Here is a 20,005-nt window from a genome sequence, read left to right as displayed (position 1 = left end):
GCCTTTCTTCACTAAAATCCAGTTTGGAGCAAGAAACGAACACGAACAACTAACTGCCACTTGTTATGCAGTTAGTTGTTCCTAAACTCTTTTTCAAAGTGGACGAAAATATTCCACAGTAAAAACAATTTGAGAAATATTTCTATAAAAATCACTAGCATCCAGCAACAAATAGCTTGTGTAGGCAAGATCATCACGGCTTTCAAGAATTACCTTGCCCTGTTTCGAACACCATCTTGATGTCGATATGGATATATACGCTACTAAATAACGAGATCGGCGCTGTATCATTCAATACTGACAGGGTTTAATTATTTAAAAATCTCAATTTAGCCAACATAATTTGAAAATGCAATCCATTTTTATTGAAAACACATTGTTGTGAGGCTGGTGGTAAGTTTTATAACCATCCTTAATATTTTGCAATCGAAATACATCAGACTGTTTACTCATCACTCACAAAATAAACGTTATCACTAAACCATCAGCTCAGTGAATTTTGAAGCGATCATTTAGTTCAAATATCATTACGCATGTGACGACCTTTGCGATGGTAAATCGGCTTAATCTTAATTTTAAAGAGACATCAGAATAAACGGACAATATGCAGCAATGGATATTGTCCGTTTATTCTCGACACATTATCGTGAAATTTTTTTCATTTTTTTTTTTTTTTTTTTACTTTGCTATGTTAAAATTAGCTCTCTAATTAGAGTAGTAATATTTAAATTTAAACGCTTGAAATCTGTAAATTCGTATGGCATTATATCCTAATTCAGTATACACAGAAAGCAATTTTAAACTAAAATATTTTAAACACTTAAATAACATTTAGTATCTTTTCTTCAGTGGCACAATAAAATTTCTTATTCCAGTCATCATTCATTTGTCTCGTAGTCTTAGCTGCGGTGAGGTAAACGCAGTCCTATGAAAACGTTTGCACCCATCGCGCTAGGCTGCCCGAAGAAACGAGTTCTCAGTTTTCGAATTTAGTTGAGAGATGCAGGAATTTGCTAGAGATCGACTAACTTATGTTAGTCGATCTCTAGCAAATAACTTATGTTAGTCGATCTCTAGCAAGCAGTGTTTTTTTTTTTTAACCTCCCTGAATAATACCATTTGTCAGGGTTAGGGATTACGAGATGCTTGTCGGCCTCACTTCGCTGATTGCTTTTTATACTTCGCGATAATCTTGGGGCAATTCTCTCTGATTAATTGGCTATGGTGGAAATTGAACTTTCTCCTCGCTATCTAAAGGTTAGATACAACAGGACTAAAACAGCCTCGCCTACTCCCTATATGATACAAAAGGAGCGAGCGTATTTTTTTATTATTTATTTTTTTAATTTTTGAATAAATGAATCCCCTTCCACCGGTGGCATTGAGTTTTTATCTAAAATGGAGGACGGAGTCTTGTTTTATGAAGCATGTAGATATGCAGAAGATGAAGATTTCCTAGTTTCATTTTTGAAGCGCTCAGGATGTACCTGGTGACATATTCAATGTGAAGTTGGAAAATTTTCTAGATTGGAAAATCTTTGGATCCTTACATAAGATATTAAGAAGATGACCATGGCAAAGGAGATCGCATCTTTCTCTTAAGTCGATTTTTTAAATCTAATACTACGGTTAGTTTTTTTTAATCTAACGTAGTATAACGATACGAATCTCCCCTGCCATTCTTATCGTCATTGAACGTTTAAAACATTTAAATCACTTCAAGGAAAAGAGATACCACAGACAAATGTAGGCTCAAGTTTAACTACAGTTCACAAAAGATCTTTTTTTTTTTTTAGTTTGAAAATTTGTTTATGGAATACGTGAATAAACCCGAATATTTGCTACTTTCTACTCGCGTAGAAAAAATAACATCACCTTTTTTTTTTTTACATGAGCATGTATATCCCTGCCCCCATTTTCTCCCAGATCAAATTTAACCCTCTCATGCATAAGGGCCTTATATGAGGACACACAAAAATGATGTCCTCAGATGAGGACATCGCTTTTAACATATTGAGGGCAAAATTCTAGCAAAATTAATGAATTCATGGTAATACTGTAATATTAAATGGTACTGAATCATCATTATAATTTTTTATAAATGAATATAAAAATTCCTGCAAGAGAGAGTCAGCTTTCTCAGGATTAAGTTCACGGTTAAAACAGACGAAGATCGTGCCATCCCTTCCTAAATACAGTGATTGAATATCAGCATACAGGCTCCGTATTCCTCACCATTTGCAGTATTTAACCCATCCTTCATACGGAAATATCTCCCCTGACCATTGAGCTAGATACAGGTATTATCAAAACTTCCCAAAGAGGAAGACCGACTTCATTTGTCTTCTGGGACACAAAATTCAAATTCTGGGGACAAATGTTCAAAACTAATACCTTTAGTCAGCAGGGGTTTGAAATGACGAATATCACATACAAGCAGTGTCGTGTCCCACCCAATTAACACTGCATAATACGTAATCTGGATAGCAGTTTCCCTTTGGCAACATAAACTTGCTTCTGTGATTGTTTGAATGGATAATAACTACTCTTCAACGACCCCGCTGTGGCATGCATGCGTGTCAAGAGCTTTAGGTGTTAAACGACTTTCTTCGTCCAGTGTAAAATGACAACAGGAGGAAATGAAGTAGCTTTAAAAATTATGCAGTTTAAACTCAGCAAGATTTAGAGATTATCCACAAATTCGAAAACATGTTTGGGAAGAATTGAGAAGAATCATTTTTGTTCATAAAGCATTCACTACCCCTTTCTCTCAATTTTAAATACTGCAGCCAGTCTTCCACATATTATCATTATCATCATTAACTGCGTACCTGCTATGCTCTCTTTGCTTAGATACTTCATGCTGAAGACGTACTGTCAATTCAGTTGGAACTGGAATAAAGGATTTTTAAAATTTCCATCCAAATATCTTAAGACCTTAGTTCAGGATTAATATCACGAATTTTATAAAGTTTTTTTGGTGGGAAGTTTCAGTATTAGGACCACATTATTGTGTAATTAGAGAGTTTAATAAAAAAAAATAAGCAAAATAAGTCAGTCTTATGACTTACGAAACTTGTCGGGTTTTAATTGCTTATATTTTATTAAGCTCTTTAATTACATCATAATGTGGTCTCAATACCGAAAACTCCCCACAGAACTGCTAAACCACGCAAACTTACGTTTGTAAGGTTCTTGTTTATTCGGTTGGTTGGCACTATATCAGCAAACCAGTAGAATAAAATCTGCAGCAAACTTTAATCGATCTTAGAAAACAAAACACTGATGTATGGGGGAGGAGAAGAAGGTGAGTGCTATGTATATGCTAACTAGTACAAGAACTGCGGATCCTTCTCTAAGTTCAGGGACGATGAAATTCAAAAAGAAAACCAACGCAAAGCAGTGTAAACTGGAAAACTCAGCACATTCTCCTTTCATGCGCTGTTTTGCATTTGTTGCTTGGAAAGAAAATGAAGTAGATATTTTAAAAGGGACAATATTTGGAAAAATTGTGTATTTCATTAGAGATGAGAATGTGGGGAGACAGTGAGAAAGGGATCAATAAACAATGGTCGTTTAATATCAATGGAAGCATTTTATTGTGGCCTCTTAAGTTTGCGTGATTTCTGTCTGAGGTATTTAATGTGCATAATACTGCTTCACAGAAAGCTTTTTATCAAAAGGACACGCAGGAAGCAAGACGAAAACCAAAAATTTCAAGATCAGCATAATTGCATTATTTAACCATTAAAACTCACAAATGTACTTTGCATCGACACAAACTCAGAATCATCGCAATTTCTTATTTGCAGTAAAGGTTGCATGGATGAAGGAAAACAGACTAAACCTTATTTTATAAGAAGTTTCTTTCGATAAATATAAACTACATATACACGGCATGCCAAAATTTTGAACACTTGCATGCAAAATAAAGTGTAATTGTCCTCAAAATATAAGGACAAACTTGCGAAATGTTTCCTTATCTCTACCAATGATTAGAGCGCAGGAATGGAGAAGCATGGGATGATGCATGACAGCAAGAGTGACTTGTGGGTTTATTCTTATAAATAAACCCACAAGTCACTCAAGAGAAAATTATCGAACGCATCTTGGAAAAAGTGTTAATATCGCAAGCATCAGTAGTGATGGCAGCTCCTCAATACCGAGGAAGAATTCCCATTGGATGGGATGTGATATAATAAACGTGATCAAGTTGAAACGTTATTACGAGTATCTCTGGGGTCAGAGGACTGACTCATCGCAGAAGACTCAGACTAACCGATATTCGCACAACACCTCGCATATTTTGCCTTAAACTCATTCACCGCAAGCACACTCACAACTGCTGTTTTCTGACAATCTACTCTTTCACCACATTCCAAAGATGCTCACATCTTAATAACCACGCACACACCCATGCAACTTCCATGCATGGCCCTAGTTATCTCTCTCTCTTCTCGTGATATATTGAAAAATATAACTATTTGAAAATAGACTAAGAAGGCCAGGGAGAAAGTCAGGAATTTGATCCCCTTTTTTCCTCAGACAGTCATGTTAACTTCGCATTAAAAGTGTATGTTCATAGTACCGATTCACATTCACATTAAAAGTGTTCACATCCATGAACACTTTTAATGTTAAGGATGAATGTTCCACCAGTACGTGAAGTTAAAAAGAAGTCCTTTCTTTCTCTAATTCCTTTCCTCCTTTACCTTGTGGTGTCGAGGATTTCTATCCACTTAACCGCTACCATATCGAGGATAAGGTGATTAGCACTATGCCTCCGGCGTGTCCTATGTCTGTAGATGCGTGTGTTCACGGACCTGTTTGCCTGTTCTGGGAAACGAAAAACCCGAGTTTCCGGGTGAAGATTCCTCACTGACGGGAATCGAATGTCTTTCCGACCAAAGGGCTTCGTCTATACCTTCTGAACTACGGAGGCTCAAAAAGAAATCAGAAACAGGAATTATATAATCAATTTGTATTATCAGATAATCTTTAAAGTTAATTTACTTAAATATAAAGTGCCAATAGGCTTCATTTCGGCAATATAAACATTATTTAAATTAAGGGGATATTAAATCCCACATTGTTTTAAAACCGAATAAGAAACTCAAAGATTGGAATCAGAGAGTTTCGTGCCGAATATAGTATAATACACTATAAAAGCGAGTTGCCCGAGTTTGTACTACGTACTTGGACTACTTGCATTAGCTCACGCTAGTAGTCGCCGATACTTTTATAGTTTATTATACTATATTCGGCGTAAAACTCTCTGATTCCGATCTTTGAGTTTCTTATTCGGTTTTAAAACAATGTGGGATTTAATATCCTATTAATTTAAATAAAGTTAAGTTTCTTATTGCGCAGTGCTTTATTCAACATGTTATGTTTCCATTGCCCACATCTCCTGAGAATTATTTATGATCTGCAGCGTTAATATGTTCTGTTCGGTTCACCAAAAAAGTACCCCAAATGATTTGAGAAGTGCTAGCATAATGTATGCGTTAATCGTGTTCCACCATCTCAGTACTTATTACTTGTCCGCGACATTATTTTGAAAACGCAGGACGGTTAGCATTTGTGGATGGGGAAACTTAAAGAAGCAATATCTACTGATAATTATATTTGTTTCGATTATTTTCAAATATTTATTTGATCCTGTTAAAGAAAGTGAATTAATTGTTCGTAGAAATTTTAAAGCGCGAGCAAAATAAAAGAAAATAACGGAGAGGATTCCTGGTTGGTTTTGGTAGTTGAAATGCTGTTTTCTTTAATAGCTGATTCTAATGCACAGTAATCGTTTATTACACAACTAGTCACTGTATTAATGCGATATAAAGGAAATTTTCAGCTAGAATTGAATTAAAATAAGAAAGTAATGGATATTCGTTGAAATAAAATCGCAATTGCAAGAATGATGACAATTTGCATTGTTTTGAATAATGTGTTCTTAACAGAAGAAGAAAACAAATACTTTCTAACTTTTGATAATGATATTCAGCAACAGCCTTCAATAAAGTGCAAATATGATTTTAAACTAAAGGGGCAAAGCTGTATAACTGAGAGGACACCTCTATATAGCCTGTAAAGGAATGCGGAGAACAGACCAGGACTTCTGGCCTAATGGCCAATGCTCATCTTCTCGTGGTGGTGCATCCTGTTGGGTATCTACATGGATACTAAATGGTTAGCCGACAAAACTGTATTCTTATTGGCTTAAACCAAAATACAAATTGATGGTACAACATGACAAAATTTCATGCCGGCTGGGGCGTCGCCCGGTTAAACAAAGCCCCCGTTGTTTTCGCCAAGGAACCAGGGCGAACAACAAAAAGTCAATTATTGGAATAAATCTGAAAAACACACCCAAACTCAACATCACCTGATTTAAAGATCGGTACTATCAACATAAGAAGCCTTATTGGTAAAGAAACGGAGCTAGCTGAGGAATTAGATGAGTACCAGATCGACATAATAGGGGTGACCGAAACAAAAAAGACAACAACTGGTGAGAGCTTTCTGAGCAATAAATACAAAATGTTATAATCAGGAAATGACAATCAAGGAAAAGAAGGAGTAGCCATATTGAATACTAAATTCGAGGCTAATCTTCTTGAATGGCAGGCAATCTCAAGCAGAGAGAGAGAGATGTGGGCAAACATCAGAATGGGGAACTGGACAATGAGACTTATTTGTGCCTATGGTCACACAGTAGGTTCTACTTAGGTAAAAGTGGAGGAATTTTTTGGGGCTTTATAGAAAGCAACTGACACAATGAAAAAGGAAAAATTTATCCTTGTTGGGGATCTAAATAGCAGAGTAGGAAATGACTGTCAGACATACAAAAATATTTTGGGAAAATTTGGAGAAAAGAGCAAAGCTAATAATAATGGCAAATACCCGTTGGATTTCTGCTCAGGACATGGACTGGTTATTACTAACACCATGTTCCAACATAAAAATGTGCACAAATTCACATGGAAAGAAGAGGCAAGGTATATACGAAAAGTCTCACTGACTATGTTATTGTTGATAGTGATGTTTTCTCCCTGGTGCAGGACACCAGAGTGTTCAGAGGATTTGAAATTGGAAGTGATCACTATTTAGTCTTGAGCAGGATAAAATTGAATTTCATATTGAAAAGAATAACATGTAAGAAAGTTTTAAAGCGAATAAAAGTTGAGCAGCTCTCAGATGTGAACTGTAGACTAAAATGCACAAAGATTATTGAAGAAAAAATGAAAGAGTTTGAGAACAGGAACCAAACCTTGGTTCCTATTCTCAAAGTTTACGACAGATAGCTAAAAAATCATGGGAATATAACAATGGAGATTCAGTGGCAAGCCTTCAAAAAAACCCTGATTGATTCAGCCAGACAGGCATGTGGTGAGGTTGTCTGCAATGATAAAAAAATCAGAACTCCATGGTGGTCATAGGAAGTTAGGCAGTGAAGGAAAAGAAGAAAGCATATCAAAGGTTCCTGACAAATAAGTCAGCTTGTGCTCTTAGAGAATACAGAAACAAATGTAAGAAAGCTAAACACTGTGTAAAACTAGATAAACAATCGTCATGGGAGGACTTTGGCAAGAAGAAAATAAATATCAAGAAGGTGGTAAAATATTCTGGAGGTTGTTGATGAAGCTTAGAAATGGAAGAAAGAGTGCTGTAAAAGGAGTTGATAAAGGTGACATGAGAATGGGAGAAAAAAAGATATCCTTGAAGTATGGAGTAATTACTTCGAAAAATTGCTAAATGAAACAAGCAGTGATAGCACAATGGTAAAAAAAAAACACCCAGCAGGCATACAGTCAGGAATACATATCCATACTTGAAGTAGAAAAAAAAAGCCATCAAAAGCATGAAATGTGGAAAGCCAGCAGGAGTAGATCATATTCGACGAGAAATGCTGAAGTATGGTGGTATAAAAGTCTTACAGTGGCTGCACTGCATAGTTCAGATGACCTGGACAGAGGGACGAATTACCGATGATTGAAGTAGAGCTCTCATAGTACCCATATATAAAAAGGCAAACAAAATTGAATGTGAGAATTACAGAGGTATTTCCCTACTGAGTGTTCCTGCAAGATCTATGCGAGTATACTTGAGAAACGGTTGAGAGGAATTGTGTAAGAAAAGCTTGGTGAAGAACGAGCAGGCCAAATAGAGGCTGTCAAGATCAGATCTTCACTTTACGACAGATAGTTGAAAAATCATGGGAATATAACAAAGATCTGTATTTAAGTTTTGTAGATCTGGAAAAGGCATATGACAAGGTGCTAAGAGAGAAGCTGTTCAATACGCTACAGTTATATGGTGTCAATGGGGCATTATATCAAGCTGTATTTAGTCTTTATTTGAGTTGTAAGTCAGCAGTTAGAATTGAAGGAAGTACAGGAAGGTGGTTTAATGTTAAATCTAGTGTGAGACAAGGATGTACATTATCTCCTCTCTTATTCATTATCTATATGGATCACATTATGAACGAAAGTGGTATTAAACATGATATCAGAATTGGAGATGTTAATGTCAGCTCTTTGCTTTATGAGGACGGTGTTATACTTCTAAATAAATCCGCTACAAGTCTGCAAGATTCCCTGACTAAATTGAATAACTTGTAATACTAATTATATGAAGAGCCAAAGGCTTCAATTCGGCGACGTGAAATTAAGCCTTTGGCTCTTCATACAGGGTATCCCAAATTTCACGCAAGAAATAATTTTGATAGAAAACACAGGTTTTTAATTAAAAATTATAATTTCTTATTGATTCATAAAGTATACAGTATAGGGTTATGCATGGAATAGCATATCTGGTAAATGACCTCCACGGCTTTGCTGGCACATACGCACTCTTTTGTCGAAATTTTCCATGACCGTTTTGCATAAACGTGGCTGAATTTCGTTGATACAGCGCTCAATTTCCTCCTTCAAGGCGTGGGTGGTCGTGGACTTGTTGGCATAAACCTTAGACTTCAAAAAACTCCAAAGAAAAAAATCCAACGGCGTTAAGTCACATGATCTGGGCGGCCAATTCTGATCACCAAAACGGGAAATTACACGACCAGGAAATGACTCATGCAGTAATTGAATTGTTTCTCGGGCTGTATGGCATGTGGTACCGTCTTGTTGAAACCACATGTCGTCTACATCCATATCTTGCAATTTAGGCACAAAAAATTGGATTATCATGTCGCGATAGCGAGCACCATTAACTGTTATTGCCTTACCAGCCGCATTTTCGAAGAAGAATGGACCGATGATGCCTCCAACCCAAAATCCGCACCAAACAGTGACACGTTGTGGATGCATTTGTTTCTCAATCGTGGATTTTCTGAACCCCAAATGCGACAATTTTGTCGATTAACGAAGCCATCACGATGAAAATGAGCCTCATCACTGAAGATGATTTTGTTCGAAAAATAAGCATCCACTTGTTGTTGTTCCATAATCCATTCAACGAACTCTCTTCGCTATGTGTGGTCAGTAGGCTTCAGTTCTTGAGTCATTGAACTTTGTAAGTATAAAGATGCAAATCTTTCGTGAGAATACGCTGTAGAGAGCTTCTCGAAATGCCCAATTCAAGACCACGGTGCCGAATTGATGTTCCTGGACTCTCAGCAACACTCTCACGAACTGCTTCGATGTTTTCTGTTGAACGACTTGTTGAAGGACGGCCAGAGTGTATAAGATCACTAATTGATCCAGTTTCCTTGAATTTTTTAATTAATCTTTTCACAGTTGAAGTTAAATCACTATTCCGACCATATTTTGTACGAAAATTGCAAACTGTAGCTGCCAAACCTTCATTATTTTTAAAATATTGCTCAACAATGAAAATGCGTTGTTCTTTCGTGTAGCGCTCCATTTTTAATAACCCTGAACTGTCAGCTGTCACGCTGTCTTTTTTTTTCTCGTTGGCAACACTTTACCGCACAAATGGCGCTAAATTTAAATCTTGCGTGAATTTTGGGACACCCTATATAATTAGTAATTTATTAGGACACCTTCTTGGCAATTCTTATAGTAGGGTATGTAAGTTCTGTTCGCTACAAACTTGGTATCTAGGTCTACCTACTCACTGATGAGACCTCAATAAAGGTTGAAACCGGTCTGGGTAGTGACCTTCTCTCATAATGTAGAACAGTGATACAGCTCCTAGGAGCTGGGTTTCACATTATGAGTAAATACCAAGAACAGTGACCGGAGCTTGCTTCGCCCTTATTATGAGTTGCCCCAGTGTTGCACTACCAGGTGGACTATGCATTGCCCTGCTGTTGCACTATCCAGGTATTTGCTTACGCTGGGACTCGCCGAACTTTATATAGTTTCTATATTCGGATATGAAACAATATGGGATGTAATATCCCTTAACTTAAATAACTGTTGTAATGGATATGGTATGAAGGTCAGTAATAAAAAGACAAAGACAATGAAAATAGGTGGAATTGTTGAAAATGTCAACTGTGTTGTGAATGGAGAACCTGTGGAACAAGTAAAACATTTCCGCTACTTAGGCACGATTTTTAGTGAAGATGGTAAATTAAATATTGAAATAGACAACAGAATCAACAAAGCTGGTATGGTAGAAAGTCAATTGAATAAATTTATAAGGAATAAGAGAGAAAGTAGTCGGAACACTAAATTAGCTGCACTGCATACAAGACAGTGTTTCAAACCAGTTTTAACTTATGGATCTGAGAGCTGGGTCAGAAGTAAAACACTTGACCTAAAAACTAGAGACCGCAGATATGAGAGTCCTGAGAAAGATTAGAAGCGTGAACAGATATCATCAATGGCAATACCATATTAAAAATGAGGATATTAGGAAAGAACTTGACATTGTCAGCATCCAGGAATGCGTTAGTATAGAGCTAATCTCAGATTGTATGGTCACTAAACAGAATGGGCGAGGAAAGATTAACAAAACAAGTGTTCTCTGCCAGGTTGGCAGGAAAACAACCCAGAGGAAGACAAAGATATAGGTGGATTGATACCTTAGACGATAGAAATATAAGATCTGATAATGCTGGAGTCTTGACAAGTAACAGACTGATTTGGAGGAAAAGTTTAGATAGGAAGTTAGTAATGATGTAATTTTTTTCATGTAGTACTATCATATCCTGTACACCCCTTGAGGGTATTTCGCAGGAATTTGATGATGATGATGACAATAAAATGTTGACTACCATCGAAGTTGTTACAAATTTTACCGTAAGAACTTGAAAAGGAGAAGGCTGTATTTCCTTTATGAAAAGTAAAAACAAAGAGGTTAGTGTTTCATTGTCATTGCATAAATTGTGTGACAGCTTCACAATCCTTAGAAGACGAAATTAACCATGTTCTAATTCATATCTGCAACCTTTTGCCTATTACGAAGAAATCTCCAAGCCAAAAAGAGGGAATGGACATTCCAAAATACTAAAGACGTATGTAATAAAATGTTATTCTTGTCCAAGAGCATTCCTTTTTGCAACAGATTTATTACGGGCAGCTGATAATTTTCTTTCCGAAATCAGCACTAAATGGCTCGCATTTCGTTGCTTTATACCGTACCGAGATTAACCAACGGATTCCAAATAAAAATGTCTTAAAACAAGTGAAGAAATTGAGAATGAGCTCCACCCTATTTCTGATCTCAGTGCATAAGCAAAAGCGCCATTTCGTTCCCACCGTGTGTACAAACAGATGACAAAATAACTACATAAAAATGAAATTATTTCAATTTCATTTTTACTTATGCATAGCAAACATGTTTTGAGATTGTTAACATATATTAAAAGGTGTTCTAACTGTACAAATGTTTAAAACATTCCAGCATATTGAAACTGAATTAGTTTCAATATCAGTTCAAGAGCTCAAAAGAAAACTTCCGCTTTTAATTCACTTTCGGCAGATCTTTCCCTATTAAATTGATTTATTGTACCCACGAGGCTAAAATCGCTGACGAAGCGCATTTTTCTCTATAGACTTTAATGAAGCAAGGTGAACACGTCACACCAGACGGTGAAATTAATTTACTACACCACTACCTTTTTTTTGTTCAACTGTAATGAAGTTTAAAAAGTAGGAAGACTTTCATACCAACCATGATGGGAGCAAGATCAAACCCACAAACTGTCAGTGGCAAATGGTGACTCAAGTCACCATTTGCCACCATTTGCATCTTCAAGGTCAGCAATGATTTGACTAATTCATTTTTGATAGATTTGGTTCGTAGAATTATCGTTGTGTGAGTAGGTAAGTGAAAATTTAATATTTCCCTATTTTAATAGTAAGTATCCAGAAAAGTAACATCTATAAGCATCTAGGCATATATTAATAGCAAAATCCAAAATATTCAAACGTTTTAAGTGAGGCCAAGTTCTGTTACCACAAAGAATTTATTTTCAACCAAATATGAATTACAGTGGTAGAAGTGTATTATGCAGATTTCGTACCCGTATCATTGCGAAACTTAGAGGTGACTTTCCAATATGAATGATGTAAAAAAATAAAATTGCAAATATTTAAATAGCGTTATGTGATCGACTGAAATTATTTGAACGATTAGAGATATTTTAATATCAGTTTCAGCTTAATGATATTGAAAATTCAACTACCTTGTTTCCAGTTGTCCAATCATGGAAAGTTTGGTTAAACAAGCAAGGGCACAACGGAGCAACGTATAGATATCTTAAATCATTTCTACTCTGTAAAAGACAAGTAAAAGAACCTGTGCAGTGCAAAACAGTCATTTTCGCTCTTTTATCAGTCGACAGCTTAAACTTTGTTTATTCTGCCTCGTTGTAATTAGATGGTAATTTGAAATGTTTTTCAATATCCAAAGAGATTATTATCATTTCAGAAATAAACACGTTGATTCTTCGATATTCGTTTTTTTTTATTATAATTCTGTTTTATTGTTAGAAATAAATATGTTGATTCTTAGAGGGTTTTTTAATCATAATTCCGTATTTTTGTCACAATGTCTTTAAATATTCTTTCATTCCGTTTTTCTCTATAATTGGGCATGCTTTTTTGGCCAAATGATCCAAAACAATTTCTTCCGGGGTAATGGTCTTTGCCTCGATAGCGATAGACAGCCTGATGAAAGATTTAGTTTCGATTGTAGTCGCCGAGTGGAATTTTAGAAGCCTTTTTCAGCAGGTACCCTGCACAAGCTAGAAGACGCTTTCATAAGAGTACAACTTATTATTTCAAAATATAATATACACCTGTTAGGAGTTACGACCATGACATGGTGGCGCTTGGCAGCATAATCTCTTCCCTGAAAGCTTTGATTTGCTGTCAGTTCCAACTGATTGTCAATGATGACGATTGAAGAATATCTGCCTACTAATCTTCAAAATGTCAAGGCTCCAAGAAGGGCTCCATTCAACTCCCTCTGGCAATAAAAGGCGCTAGCAGATTTATCTTAATAGTTCTTCCTCAGCCGCTGAAACTGAATGAAGTTTGATATGTTTAGGAAGCCTGTTAAAATTTTCTAAAGTGTTATAATTGGACCATCTTATGACAGTAATACTTGACAAAACAAGACGGTATCCATTTTATGAGCCCTGCCTTGTTCTGTCGAATTAATTCGAATGTAATGTTTTGTACAGATTCTGATATACACAAACAGATCTACAAAAGCTGGGACTAGAATTTAATGCTAAAAAATAACGCAAATATTATTTTGACATAATTAATGAATTCAAAGAAACTTATTTTTAATGCATTATAATCTAATTCTGAATAAATTCAGATTTATAAACATCAGTGCAAATTAAGTAAAGTACTTACGGTTAAAACAAAGCTTTTCGGTTTTAAAAAGGTAGAAGACTATGAGTATGACAATCACAAGAAAAACTGCAGAACTAACGATAATTCCAATAATCACGGACGTTGCTACAGGTTCTGAAATTAAAAAGAAAAACTGATAAACCTAAATATTGAAGTAAAATTAGTGCTCAGGTAAAATCAATAATTACAAATGCAGCGCAATTATGACTGAGGTAAAGTGGTTAACCTATGAAAGTATAAATGACTGATAATAAAATTGGACACAGCCTGCATCAAATTTATCACAAGCATTTTAGTTGTGTTACATCTTAATACACAAATGATATTTTGCGTTTAGTTTAGGAGGTAGTATATATATTTCGTAGAGAAGATTGTAATCAAGAATATATTTAAGTAGTTGATTTACCAATAACTTCGAGGATAACCGCAAACGACTCCATCCCTTTTTCGTTCTCAACATTCAGCGTGTATATCCTGGAATCCCCGCCTTCAACGCCCTTAACTACAAGGCTGGCTTTATAACAATCTTCTTTTATACCATCCTATGAAAATGCAAAACAAAAACACATTACCTTAATAATTACCATTGAAATGTTCAAATATGATAATATATAAAACCTTCTCTTTATTACTCTTTTATTCACTTTGCAATTCTCGTATGTTCAAGAATTAGATAACTGCAGTTGAATAGAAAACATATTCATTATTATTATTAATTAATGCATAATGATTTAGCACCTGTTGTGTGTTTGTTGCTTGGGTAAATGCACATGCGAACGTTTCAAAAAATTGGAAATATAAAGGACAAGATGAGAGGGAAATCAACGAGAAGCTAACCTACGAGTTAACCAGTGGTAACTCTTGCCTTCGAAAAATTAGAGTAGCAACATTGCTCGACTTTTTCCAAGCACTGAGTTAGTTATTCTAGGATTATATATGACACGAACACTTGATACTACATACACGAACCGTAGGTAAACTTTTGGCATTGGGCCATTCTTGGAGCTCACGCGAAGCCTGATGGGTTCAAGAATCTTCTGACGGAAGAGCCGAAAATTATATTTGAGACCTTTCTGATGATCTTCAGTTTTCCAGAAATGCATCTTAGTCTAATTCATTTTCCTTCCAAGTTTCTCTTATGTTTAACACTGCTGACTGATTCACACTTCCCAGTTTGCCCTTTCTTTTTCCTCATTAGCCATAAAATGTGACCCGAATAGGATCCTTTCAAGTAGATATGGTTCCACAATATATGCGTTACACATCGGAAATAAATAGGGTTTTTTTTGGGCGTTTTTCTTGAATATCTCCACTGAAAGGTGTATATTTTCTTTAATAACTATGTGGATCAGCTGCCTGCTTGATTTTTCGTTTTTTTTTCCGACGGTCAATTTCTTATTCGATAACAGTTCATTTTAATGCAGGCAGTTCTAAAGCAAGGTTATCCAAAACTAAATTGCGAAATTATCTTAAACAACATCCCTTCTTTTCTTCAAAAATGATATTTGAAAAGCAGCTTTCAGAAAACTAATCCGTTAATAAATTTTCTGCTCGTTTTATTTTTCAGCACAGGAGGAATTCAAGAAGACAAGCAATTATGCTAGCAATTACACTGGATCAAGTCGGATGAATTTTTACTTAAAATTAGACGACACAGAGCCGATGGGAAAAGGATAAAATAACCAATTTTGCGATACTCTACTTGGGCTGAAAAATTACGCAATTATAGGAAATGTCAGGAAAAGAAAACACAAAGAATAGTGTCATCCACCGACATGCACTGTACAGGCAATGCACAGTACGTCAAATCCCACACACACACACACACACTGTCTTGCTAATACGGCAACGAGATAAGAAAGATCAATATGGTAGTACGACATATTACATCGTTAGGATAACAAGCAAGGCACTTGAATCGCAGGTTTCATGGGAAGTACGCAAAGGGCTCGCTGATGGGAAACATTAATTATCGGGATGCATTAAAATCAGAAAACTTAAAGGAAACTTCGGTAACGAACTTTTTTATTTCATTCAGAAAAAAATATTTTCCCTGAGATCAGTCCAAATTCGGCAACTTGAGTTCAAAGAGCATGTTGCCGTTGACTATAATTCAAAATGTTACGCAAGTTGAATCAAATTTTTTATTATTATTATTTTTTTTTTTTTTTGGACATCAGAAACGTGATTTTTATGATCAGTCTGTTTCATGTTGATTTTCAAAGAAAGGAATAAATCGAATTTGTATTCAATTAGAAAATTCACGCTACGAGAGTTGTCTGCGTAGATTAAACTAAGGTCATCTTCTAAGAAAATCTTTTCATTCATATAAAATATGATAAACAAAGAGTAACCTAGAGGAGTTTTATGTGCAGAATATTAACAATTTAGGAAATATAATGATAGAAATCCAGTCATGTTTATGGTTAGTTTAAATCCATCGCATTACATCACAGAAAAATGAAAGGAAAATGCATCTGGAATTGTCATTCTGGATATTTCTTTTGTGTTTACATAATTCTCTCATTTACATAGACGTGCATCTTACGCAGTTGTTGTTATTGAGAGGTTGCATATAGATAAGGCAGTTTCAGTATTCGTTTTACTATCACTGTAAAAATGAATTACTCCAATGAAAGAATTGCCTCATTCCACCGAAAAATATTTGCAATTGACTTCAATTTAAAATTCATTTACATGTTATATATACACAAGGAACAGACCATCGATGGAGGGTGAAATAATTAAGATTAGTGACTACAAAATTTATCGGTTAACTCCCAACTCCCCTCCTCTGTACTTCCTTTTCCATCGATAGACATCAAAGAAGGCTGAAGAAAAGCTTCAACCTGTAAATGGTCTCCAGGTAGTCTTATGAAGACCCGTGTGATGGAAACATTTCAAAAGAAAACAAGAAACTACTGTTCAAGCACACCGAATTTAATGTAGATTCGATCGATAGATTCAATTAATAATAAACTGGACATTTTATTAACTATTACTAATTGTTAAATATTGTCAGTAAACAGAATAATAAATGTTAATAACAGTAATAATTCAGCTGAATTTCATGCATTCACACCTTGTAAAATGGGCATTTTAACTCATCGTTGTTTTTAACTAAATATCATCAACTGATTTAGCTATGACTTAATAAAACTGTGCTATCAAAATTAATAAAATCTGCAACCCAACGAAAATCTCCAAATGTGTGTCCATTTTGGATCTCCAGTACCGTCTTTGAGAGGGAGAGAGTGCCCATACTTCGAGATTTTTTGAGAATCAAAGGAAGCAATGGAAAAGTGAAAATTATTTTTTTAAAGAAATCCCACCGAAGTAACAAGGATGTCGCAGAATGAATTTTCGCCATTGTTTCAAGGTGGATATTATGTTATTTAATAAGTGCATCTTAAGGCAAGAGTTTCTTGTTTCGAAGCATTGATTATAATTGAAGTTACCAACCTGTCACTCTACAAATGATAGAGTGGACCAGCCATAATTTCACTAGGTTCCTTTGGGGGGGGGGGGCAGTGAAGAGGAAGCAATTGTGGTAATTTCTTAAATGAGTGAGATATACTGTGGGAGGGGAAGGACGCTATATAAAATGACTTGAACTAACTGTGAATGCAAGTTATTCGTGCAAAAGTGAAATAAGCACATTGTCACTTTGTTTTCACTGTCTTTAGTTTAACATCTTCAGTGAACAGGAACACATGCTTATTAAACCAGAAAAAAATAAATGGAGAAAGACTGCAACCCAATTAATGATATTTGAAATTTTATTTGGCATCTGTGCATTATTGAAGAAATCCTGGCGAAAGCTTTTCCTTATATTCAGGATGCAAAATGGTGCGAAATCTTGTTGATCTGCTAACAATCTCATATTCCATTTCTGTTCGGTGTTCAGCCACGTCGCCTCCTTAAGAGCGTTGAATATAAATGCCGTGGCGGGCGGATCTGTCGTGCAGGCGCATGTAAATTGCAGGTAACATTCGCAAATCGCCGTGTCATGCCAACCTCACAGCGCCGCTCTCAGCTTGAGTCTTCGTCTCTGGACGACAACTGACTCCGATACCGTGATGTGTGACATACGGGTTACGCCCTGAACGCGACGACCACCGTCTACGCTTATTCCTAATGTTGCTGGTGGCGGACTGGATTAATGTGGCGGCCTGTTTACTGGAGCCTGCTCGAGAACATCGGATTGGGTTAAACAAATATGCTCGGCAAAACATTTGCTTAAGTTTACTAATGAATCTGTCATTACAGGTGACATTAACATTCGAGTGCCACTTGACAATAATAATTAATACAAGCGGGAAAACGTGTTTCACATTCTCAAGACTTACAACGGATGGACGGTGTCTGCTTCTTAAACGTGCCTACAGCATGATGGAGACAGGGTGTGCGTGCTGTAACAAGAAAGTGCTTCATAAATGAAACATGTAAACAAACTCTGCTTTATACGTGGCAGAAATGAAATAAAATATATCCATTTTGTTGAAGTATAGAGCCGAATGGCTTCAATTGCATAAGTAAGATATTGAAATGGATCCGTTCATATTTTATACCCAAATATACAAAGATACTTTAAAAAATTTCAAAATTTACCACAGGGCCTATGAGAATATAACCTTCAGCAGAGTTGTCTAGATTTATACTACTTGCAAGACACGGACTCTGACCTACAACCCGTGTCTTCTAAGTAGTAAATTTTGAAGTTTCTTTCTGTATATGGCATCTCCATTTCAGTATCTTTCTTTTGTCAAATTAAATGACCTTTTCTCTGTAAAATTCAGTATTCCTTTACGAACCTACCGAGAGTTCACATGCGATAAGGTTAATTAACTAACATGTGATTCTTCTGGTACTGAATACAGGCATTTTGTTCTCTTAAACTTTCTGACAGGTTTCTGATGAGAACTAACAATTCGAAACAGTTGTTGAGGCCAGCAAAACATAATCAATACAGTAATAAAAGGCCAATATATGGACTCCTGGGCAGTCTGTGTGTTTTAAGTAGTGCAAGACAAGACAATTCCCTTGCCGAAGTTTACATTCTGATACCTTTCGTAAATTAAGAAACTCAAGTTTGTTTCTATGTTTGGCCATATTTGATCATAAAAGAAACGAAGATGCAATGAAAGAATTAAACTAGGAACCAATAATAGAGAAAATAAAGAAATATGAACAATTCGATAGAGCACATTAAACGAGCGCAAATGGAAAGATTACGCAATTTCATCATAAAAACGAAAGCAATTTCATCATAAAAACGAAAGCAATTTCATCATAAACCATCAGTAGAAAAAAGAATCACCGTGGGATATTTTCTTGGAAGATACTTGCCTACCTTCTGAGGTAGAAACAGATCATAATACGTCTAAATCAATAACATCCTACATTTCAATAAAATAAAATAAAAAAACATTGTTTTCCCTAATAATTTACGATTTGTTTAGAAACTTAGTTTTGTAAATATTTTCTGTTTAAACCGATCCTAATGAAACTCAATGAGTCTAAATAGTCCGGTCAGCGAATGCTTGAATCGAAATATACACACACCTGGTCCGAAATCTTCTTAAATGTGGTCACAGCAGGTAACTATCAGGATTGTTTATGGGACCCTTAGAAAAAGATCAACATTCGTTTGCAATTTGCTAATAAAACAGTGGTTATTTATTAGGATTTCGTTTAATATTTCATACAATTCAAATCACTTTTCCATATTAAGAAAAATGCAATTAGAAATAGTCTACTGATAACAACCATTCTGAGGGAATAAATACTCTAACCTTACAACTGTTCATTTATCGCCATTTTTTTTCTCAGCGTGAAAGAGCTGCGTGCAAAATACGCACTTTTTCCATTTTTAGGTTGCTCGAAGTTATTGTCGCGCATCTTTAAAATACCATCGGGAAAATCAAGCCATAAGAACACATTAAAACATGAATTCAATAATGAATTAATTACTGTTTTAATATTTTGGCTGCATTTATAATTTCTTCAAAGAGCAAAATTAATTGCGTATTTTGCTCAACTGTCGTGCATAATGAGATTTTTTTTCTTGCTTCGAACGAAATAGATTTTTATGTTAATTAAATGTTCTTTCTATGTTCACCATCGTAAATTAATAACCCTTAAATTTAATGAAGTAATTATCAGAATCATCTAAAAGCAAATTCCCAAGAAGTAATAAATAATAGGAAAAAGTGCCTGCC

General features: G+C 35.5%; 1 protein-coding gene across 1 annotated transcript in view; it reads right to left on the bottom strand.

Moving 5' to 3' along the window:
• LOC150097837 (irregular chiasm C-roughest protein-like) overlaps positions 1 to 20,005 on the bottom strand; it is a 199,721-nt gene that overhangs the window by 13,278 nt on the left and 166,438 nt on the right. The window contains exons 8-9 of the mRNA XM_090406368.1: positions 14,191 to 14,326; positions 13,785 to 13,898 (exon numbers count right to left, since the gene is read on the bottom strand). Coding sequence (XP_090262494.1) covers positions 13,785 to 13,898; positions 14,191 to 14,326 — 250 coding nt within the window. The remainder of the gene's footprint in view (positions 1 to 13,784; positions 13,899 to 14,190; positions 14,327 to 20,005) is intronic.

The sequence above is a fragment of the Typopeltis vanoorti genome, chromosome 16 (genome assembly GCF_054136105.1).
Source record: "Typopeltis vanoorti isolate ZY-2024b chromosome 16, IOZ_Tvanoo_1.0, whole genome shotgun sequence".
NCBI classification, from domain to species: domain Eukaryota; kingdom Metazoa; phylum Arthropoda; class Arachnida; order Uropygi; family Thelyphonidae; genus Typopeltis; species Typopeltis vanoorti.
This window is presented reverse-complemented; position numbering and strand designations above follow the sequence as displayed.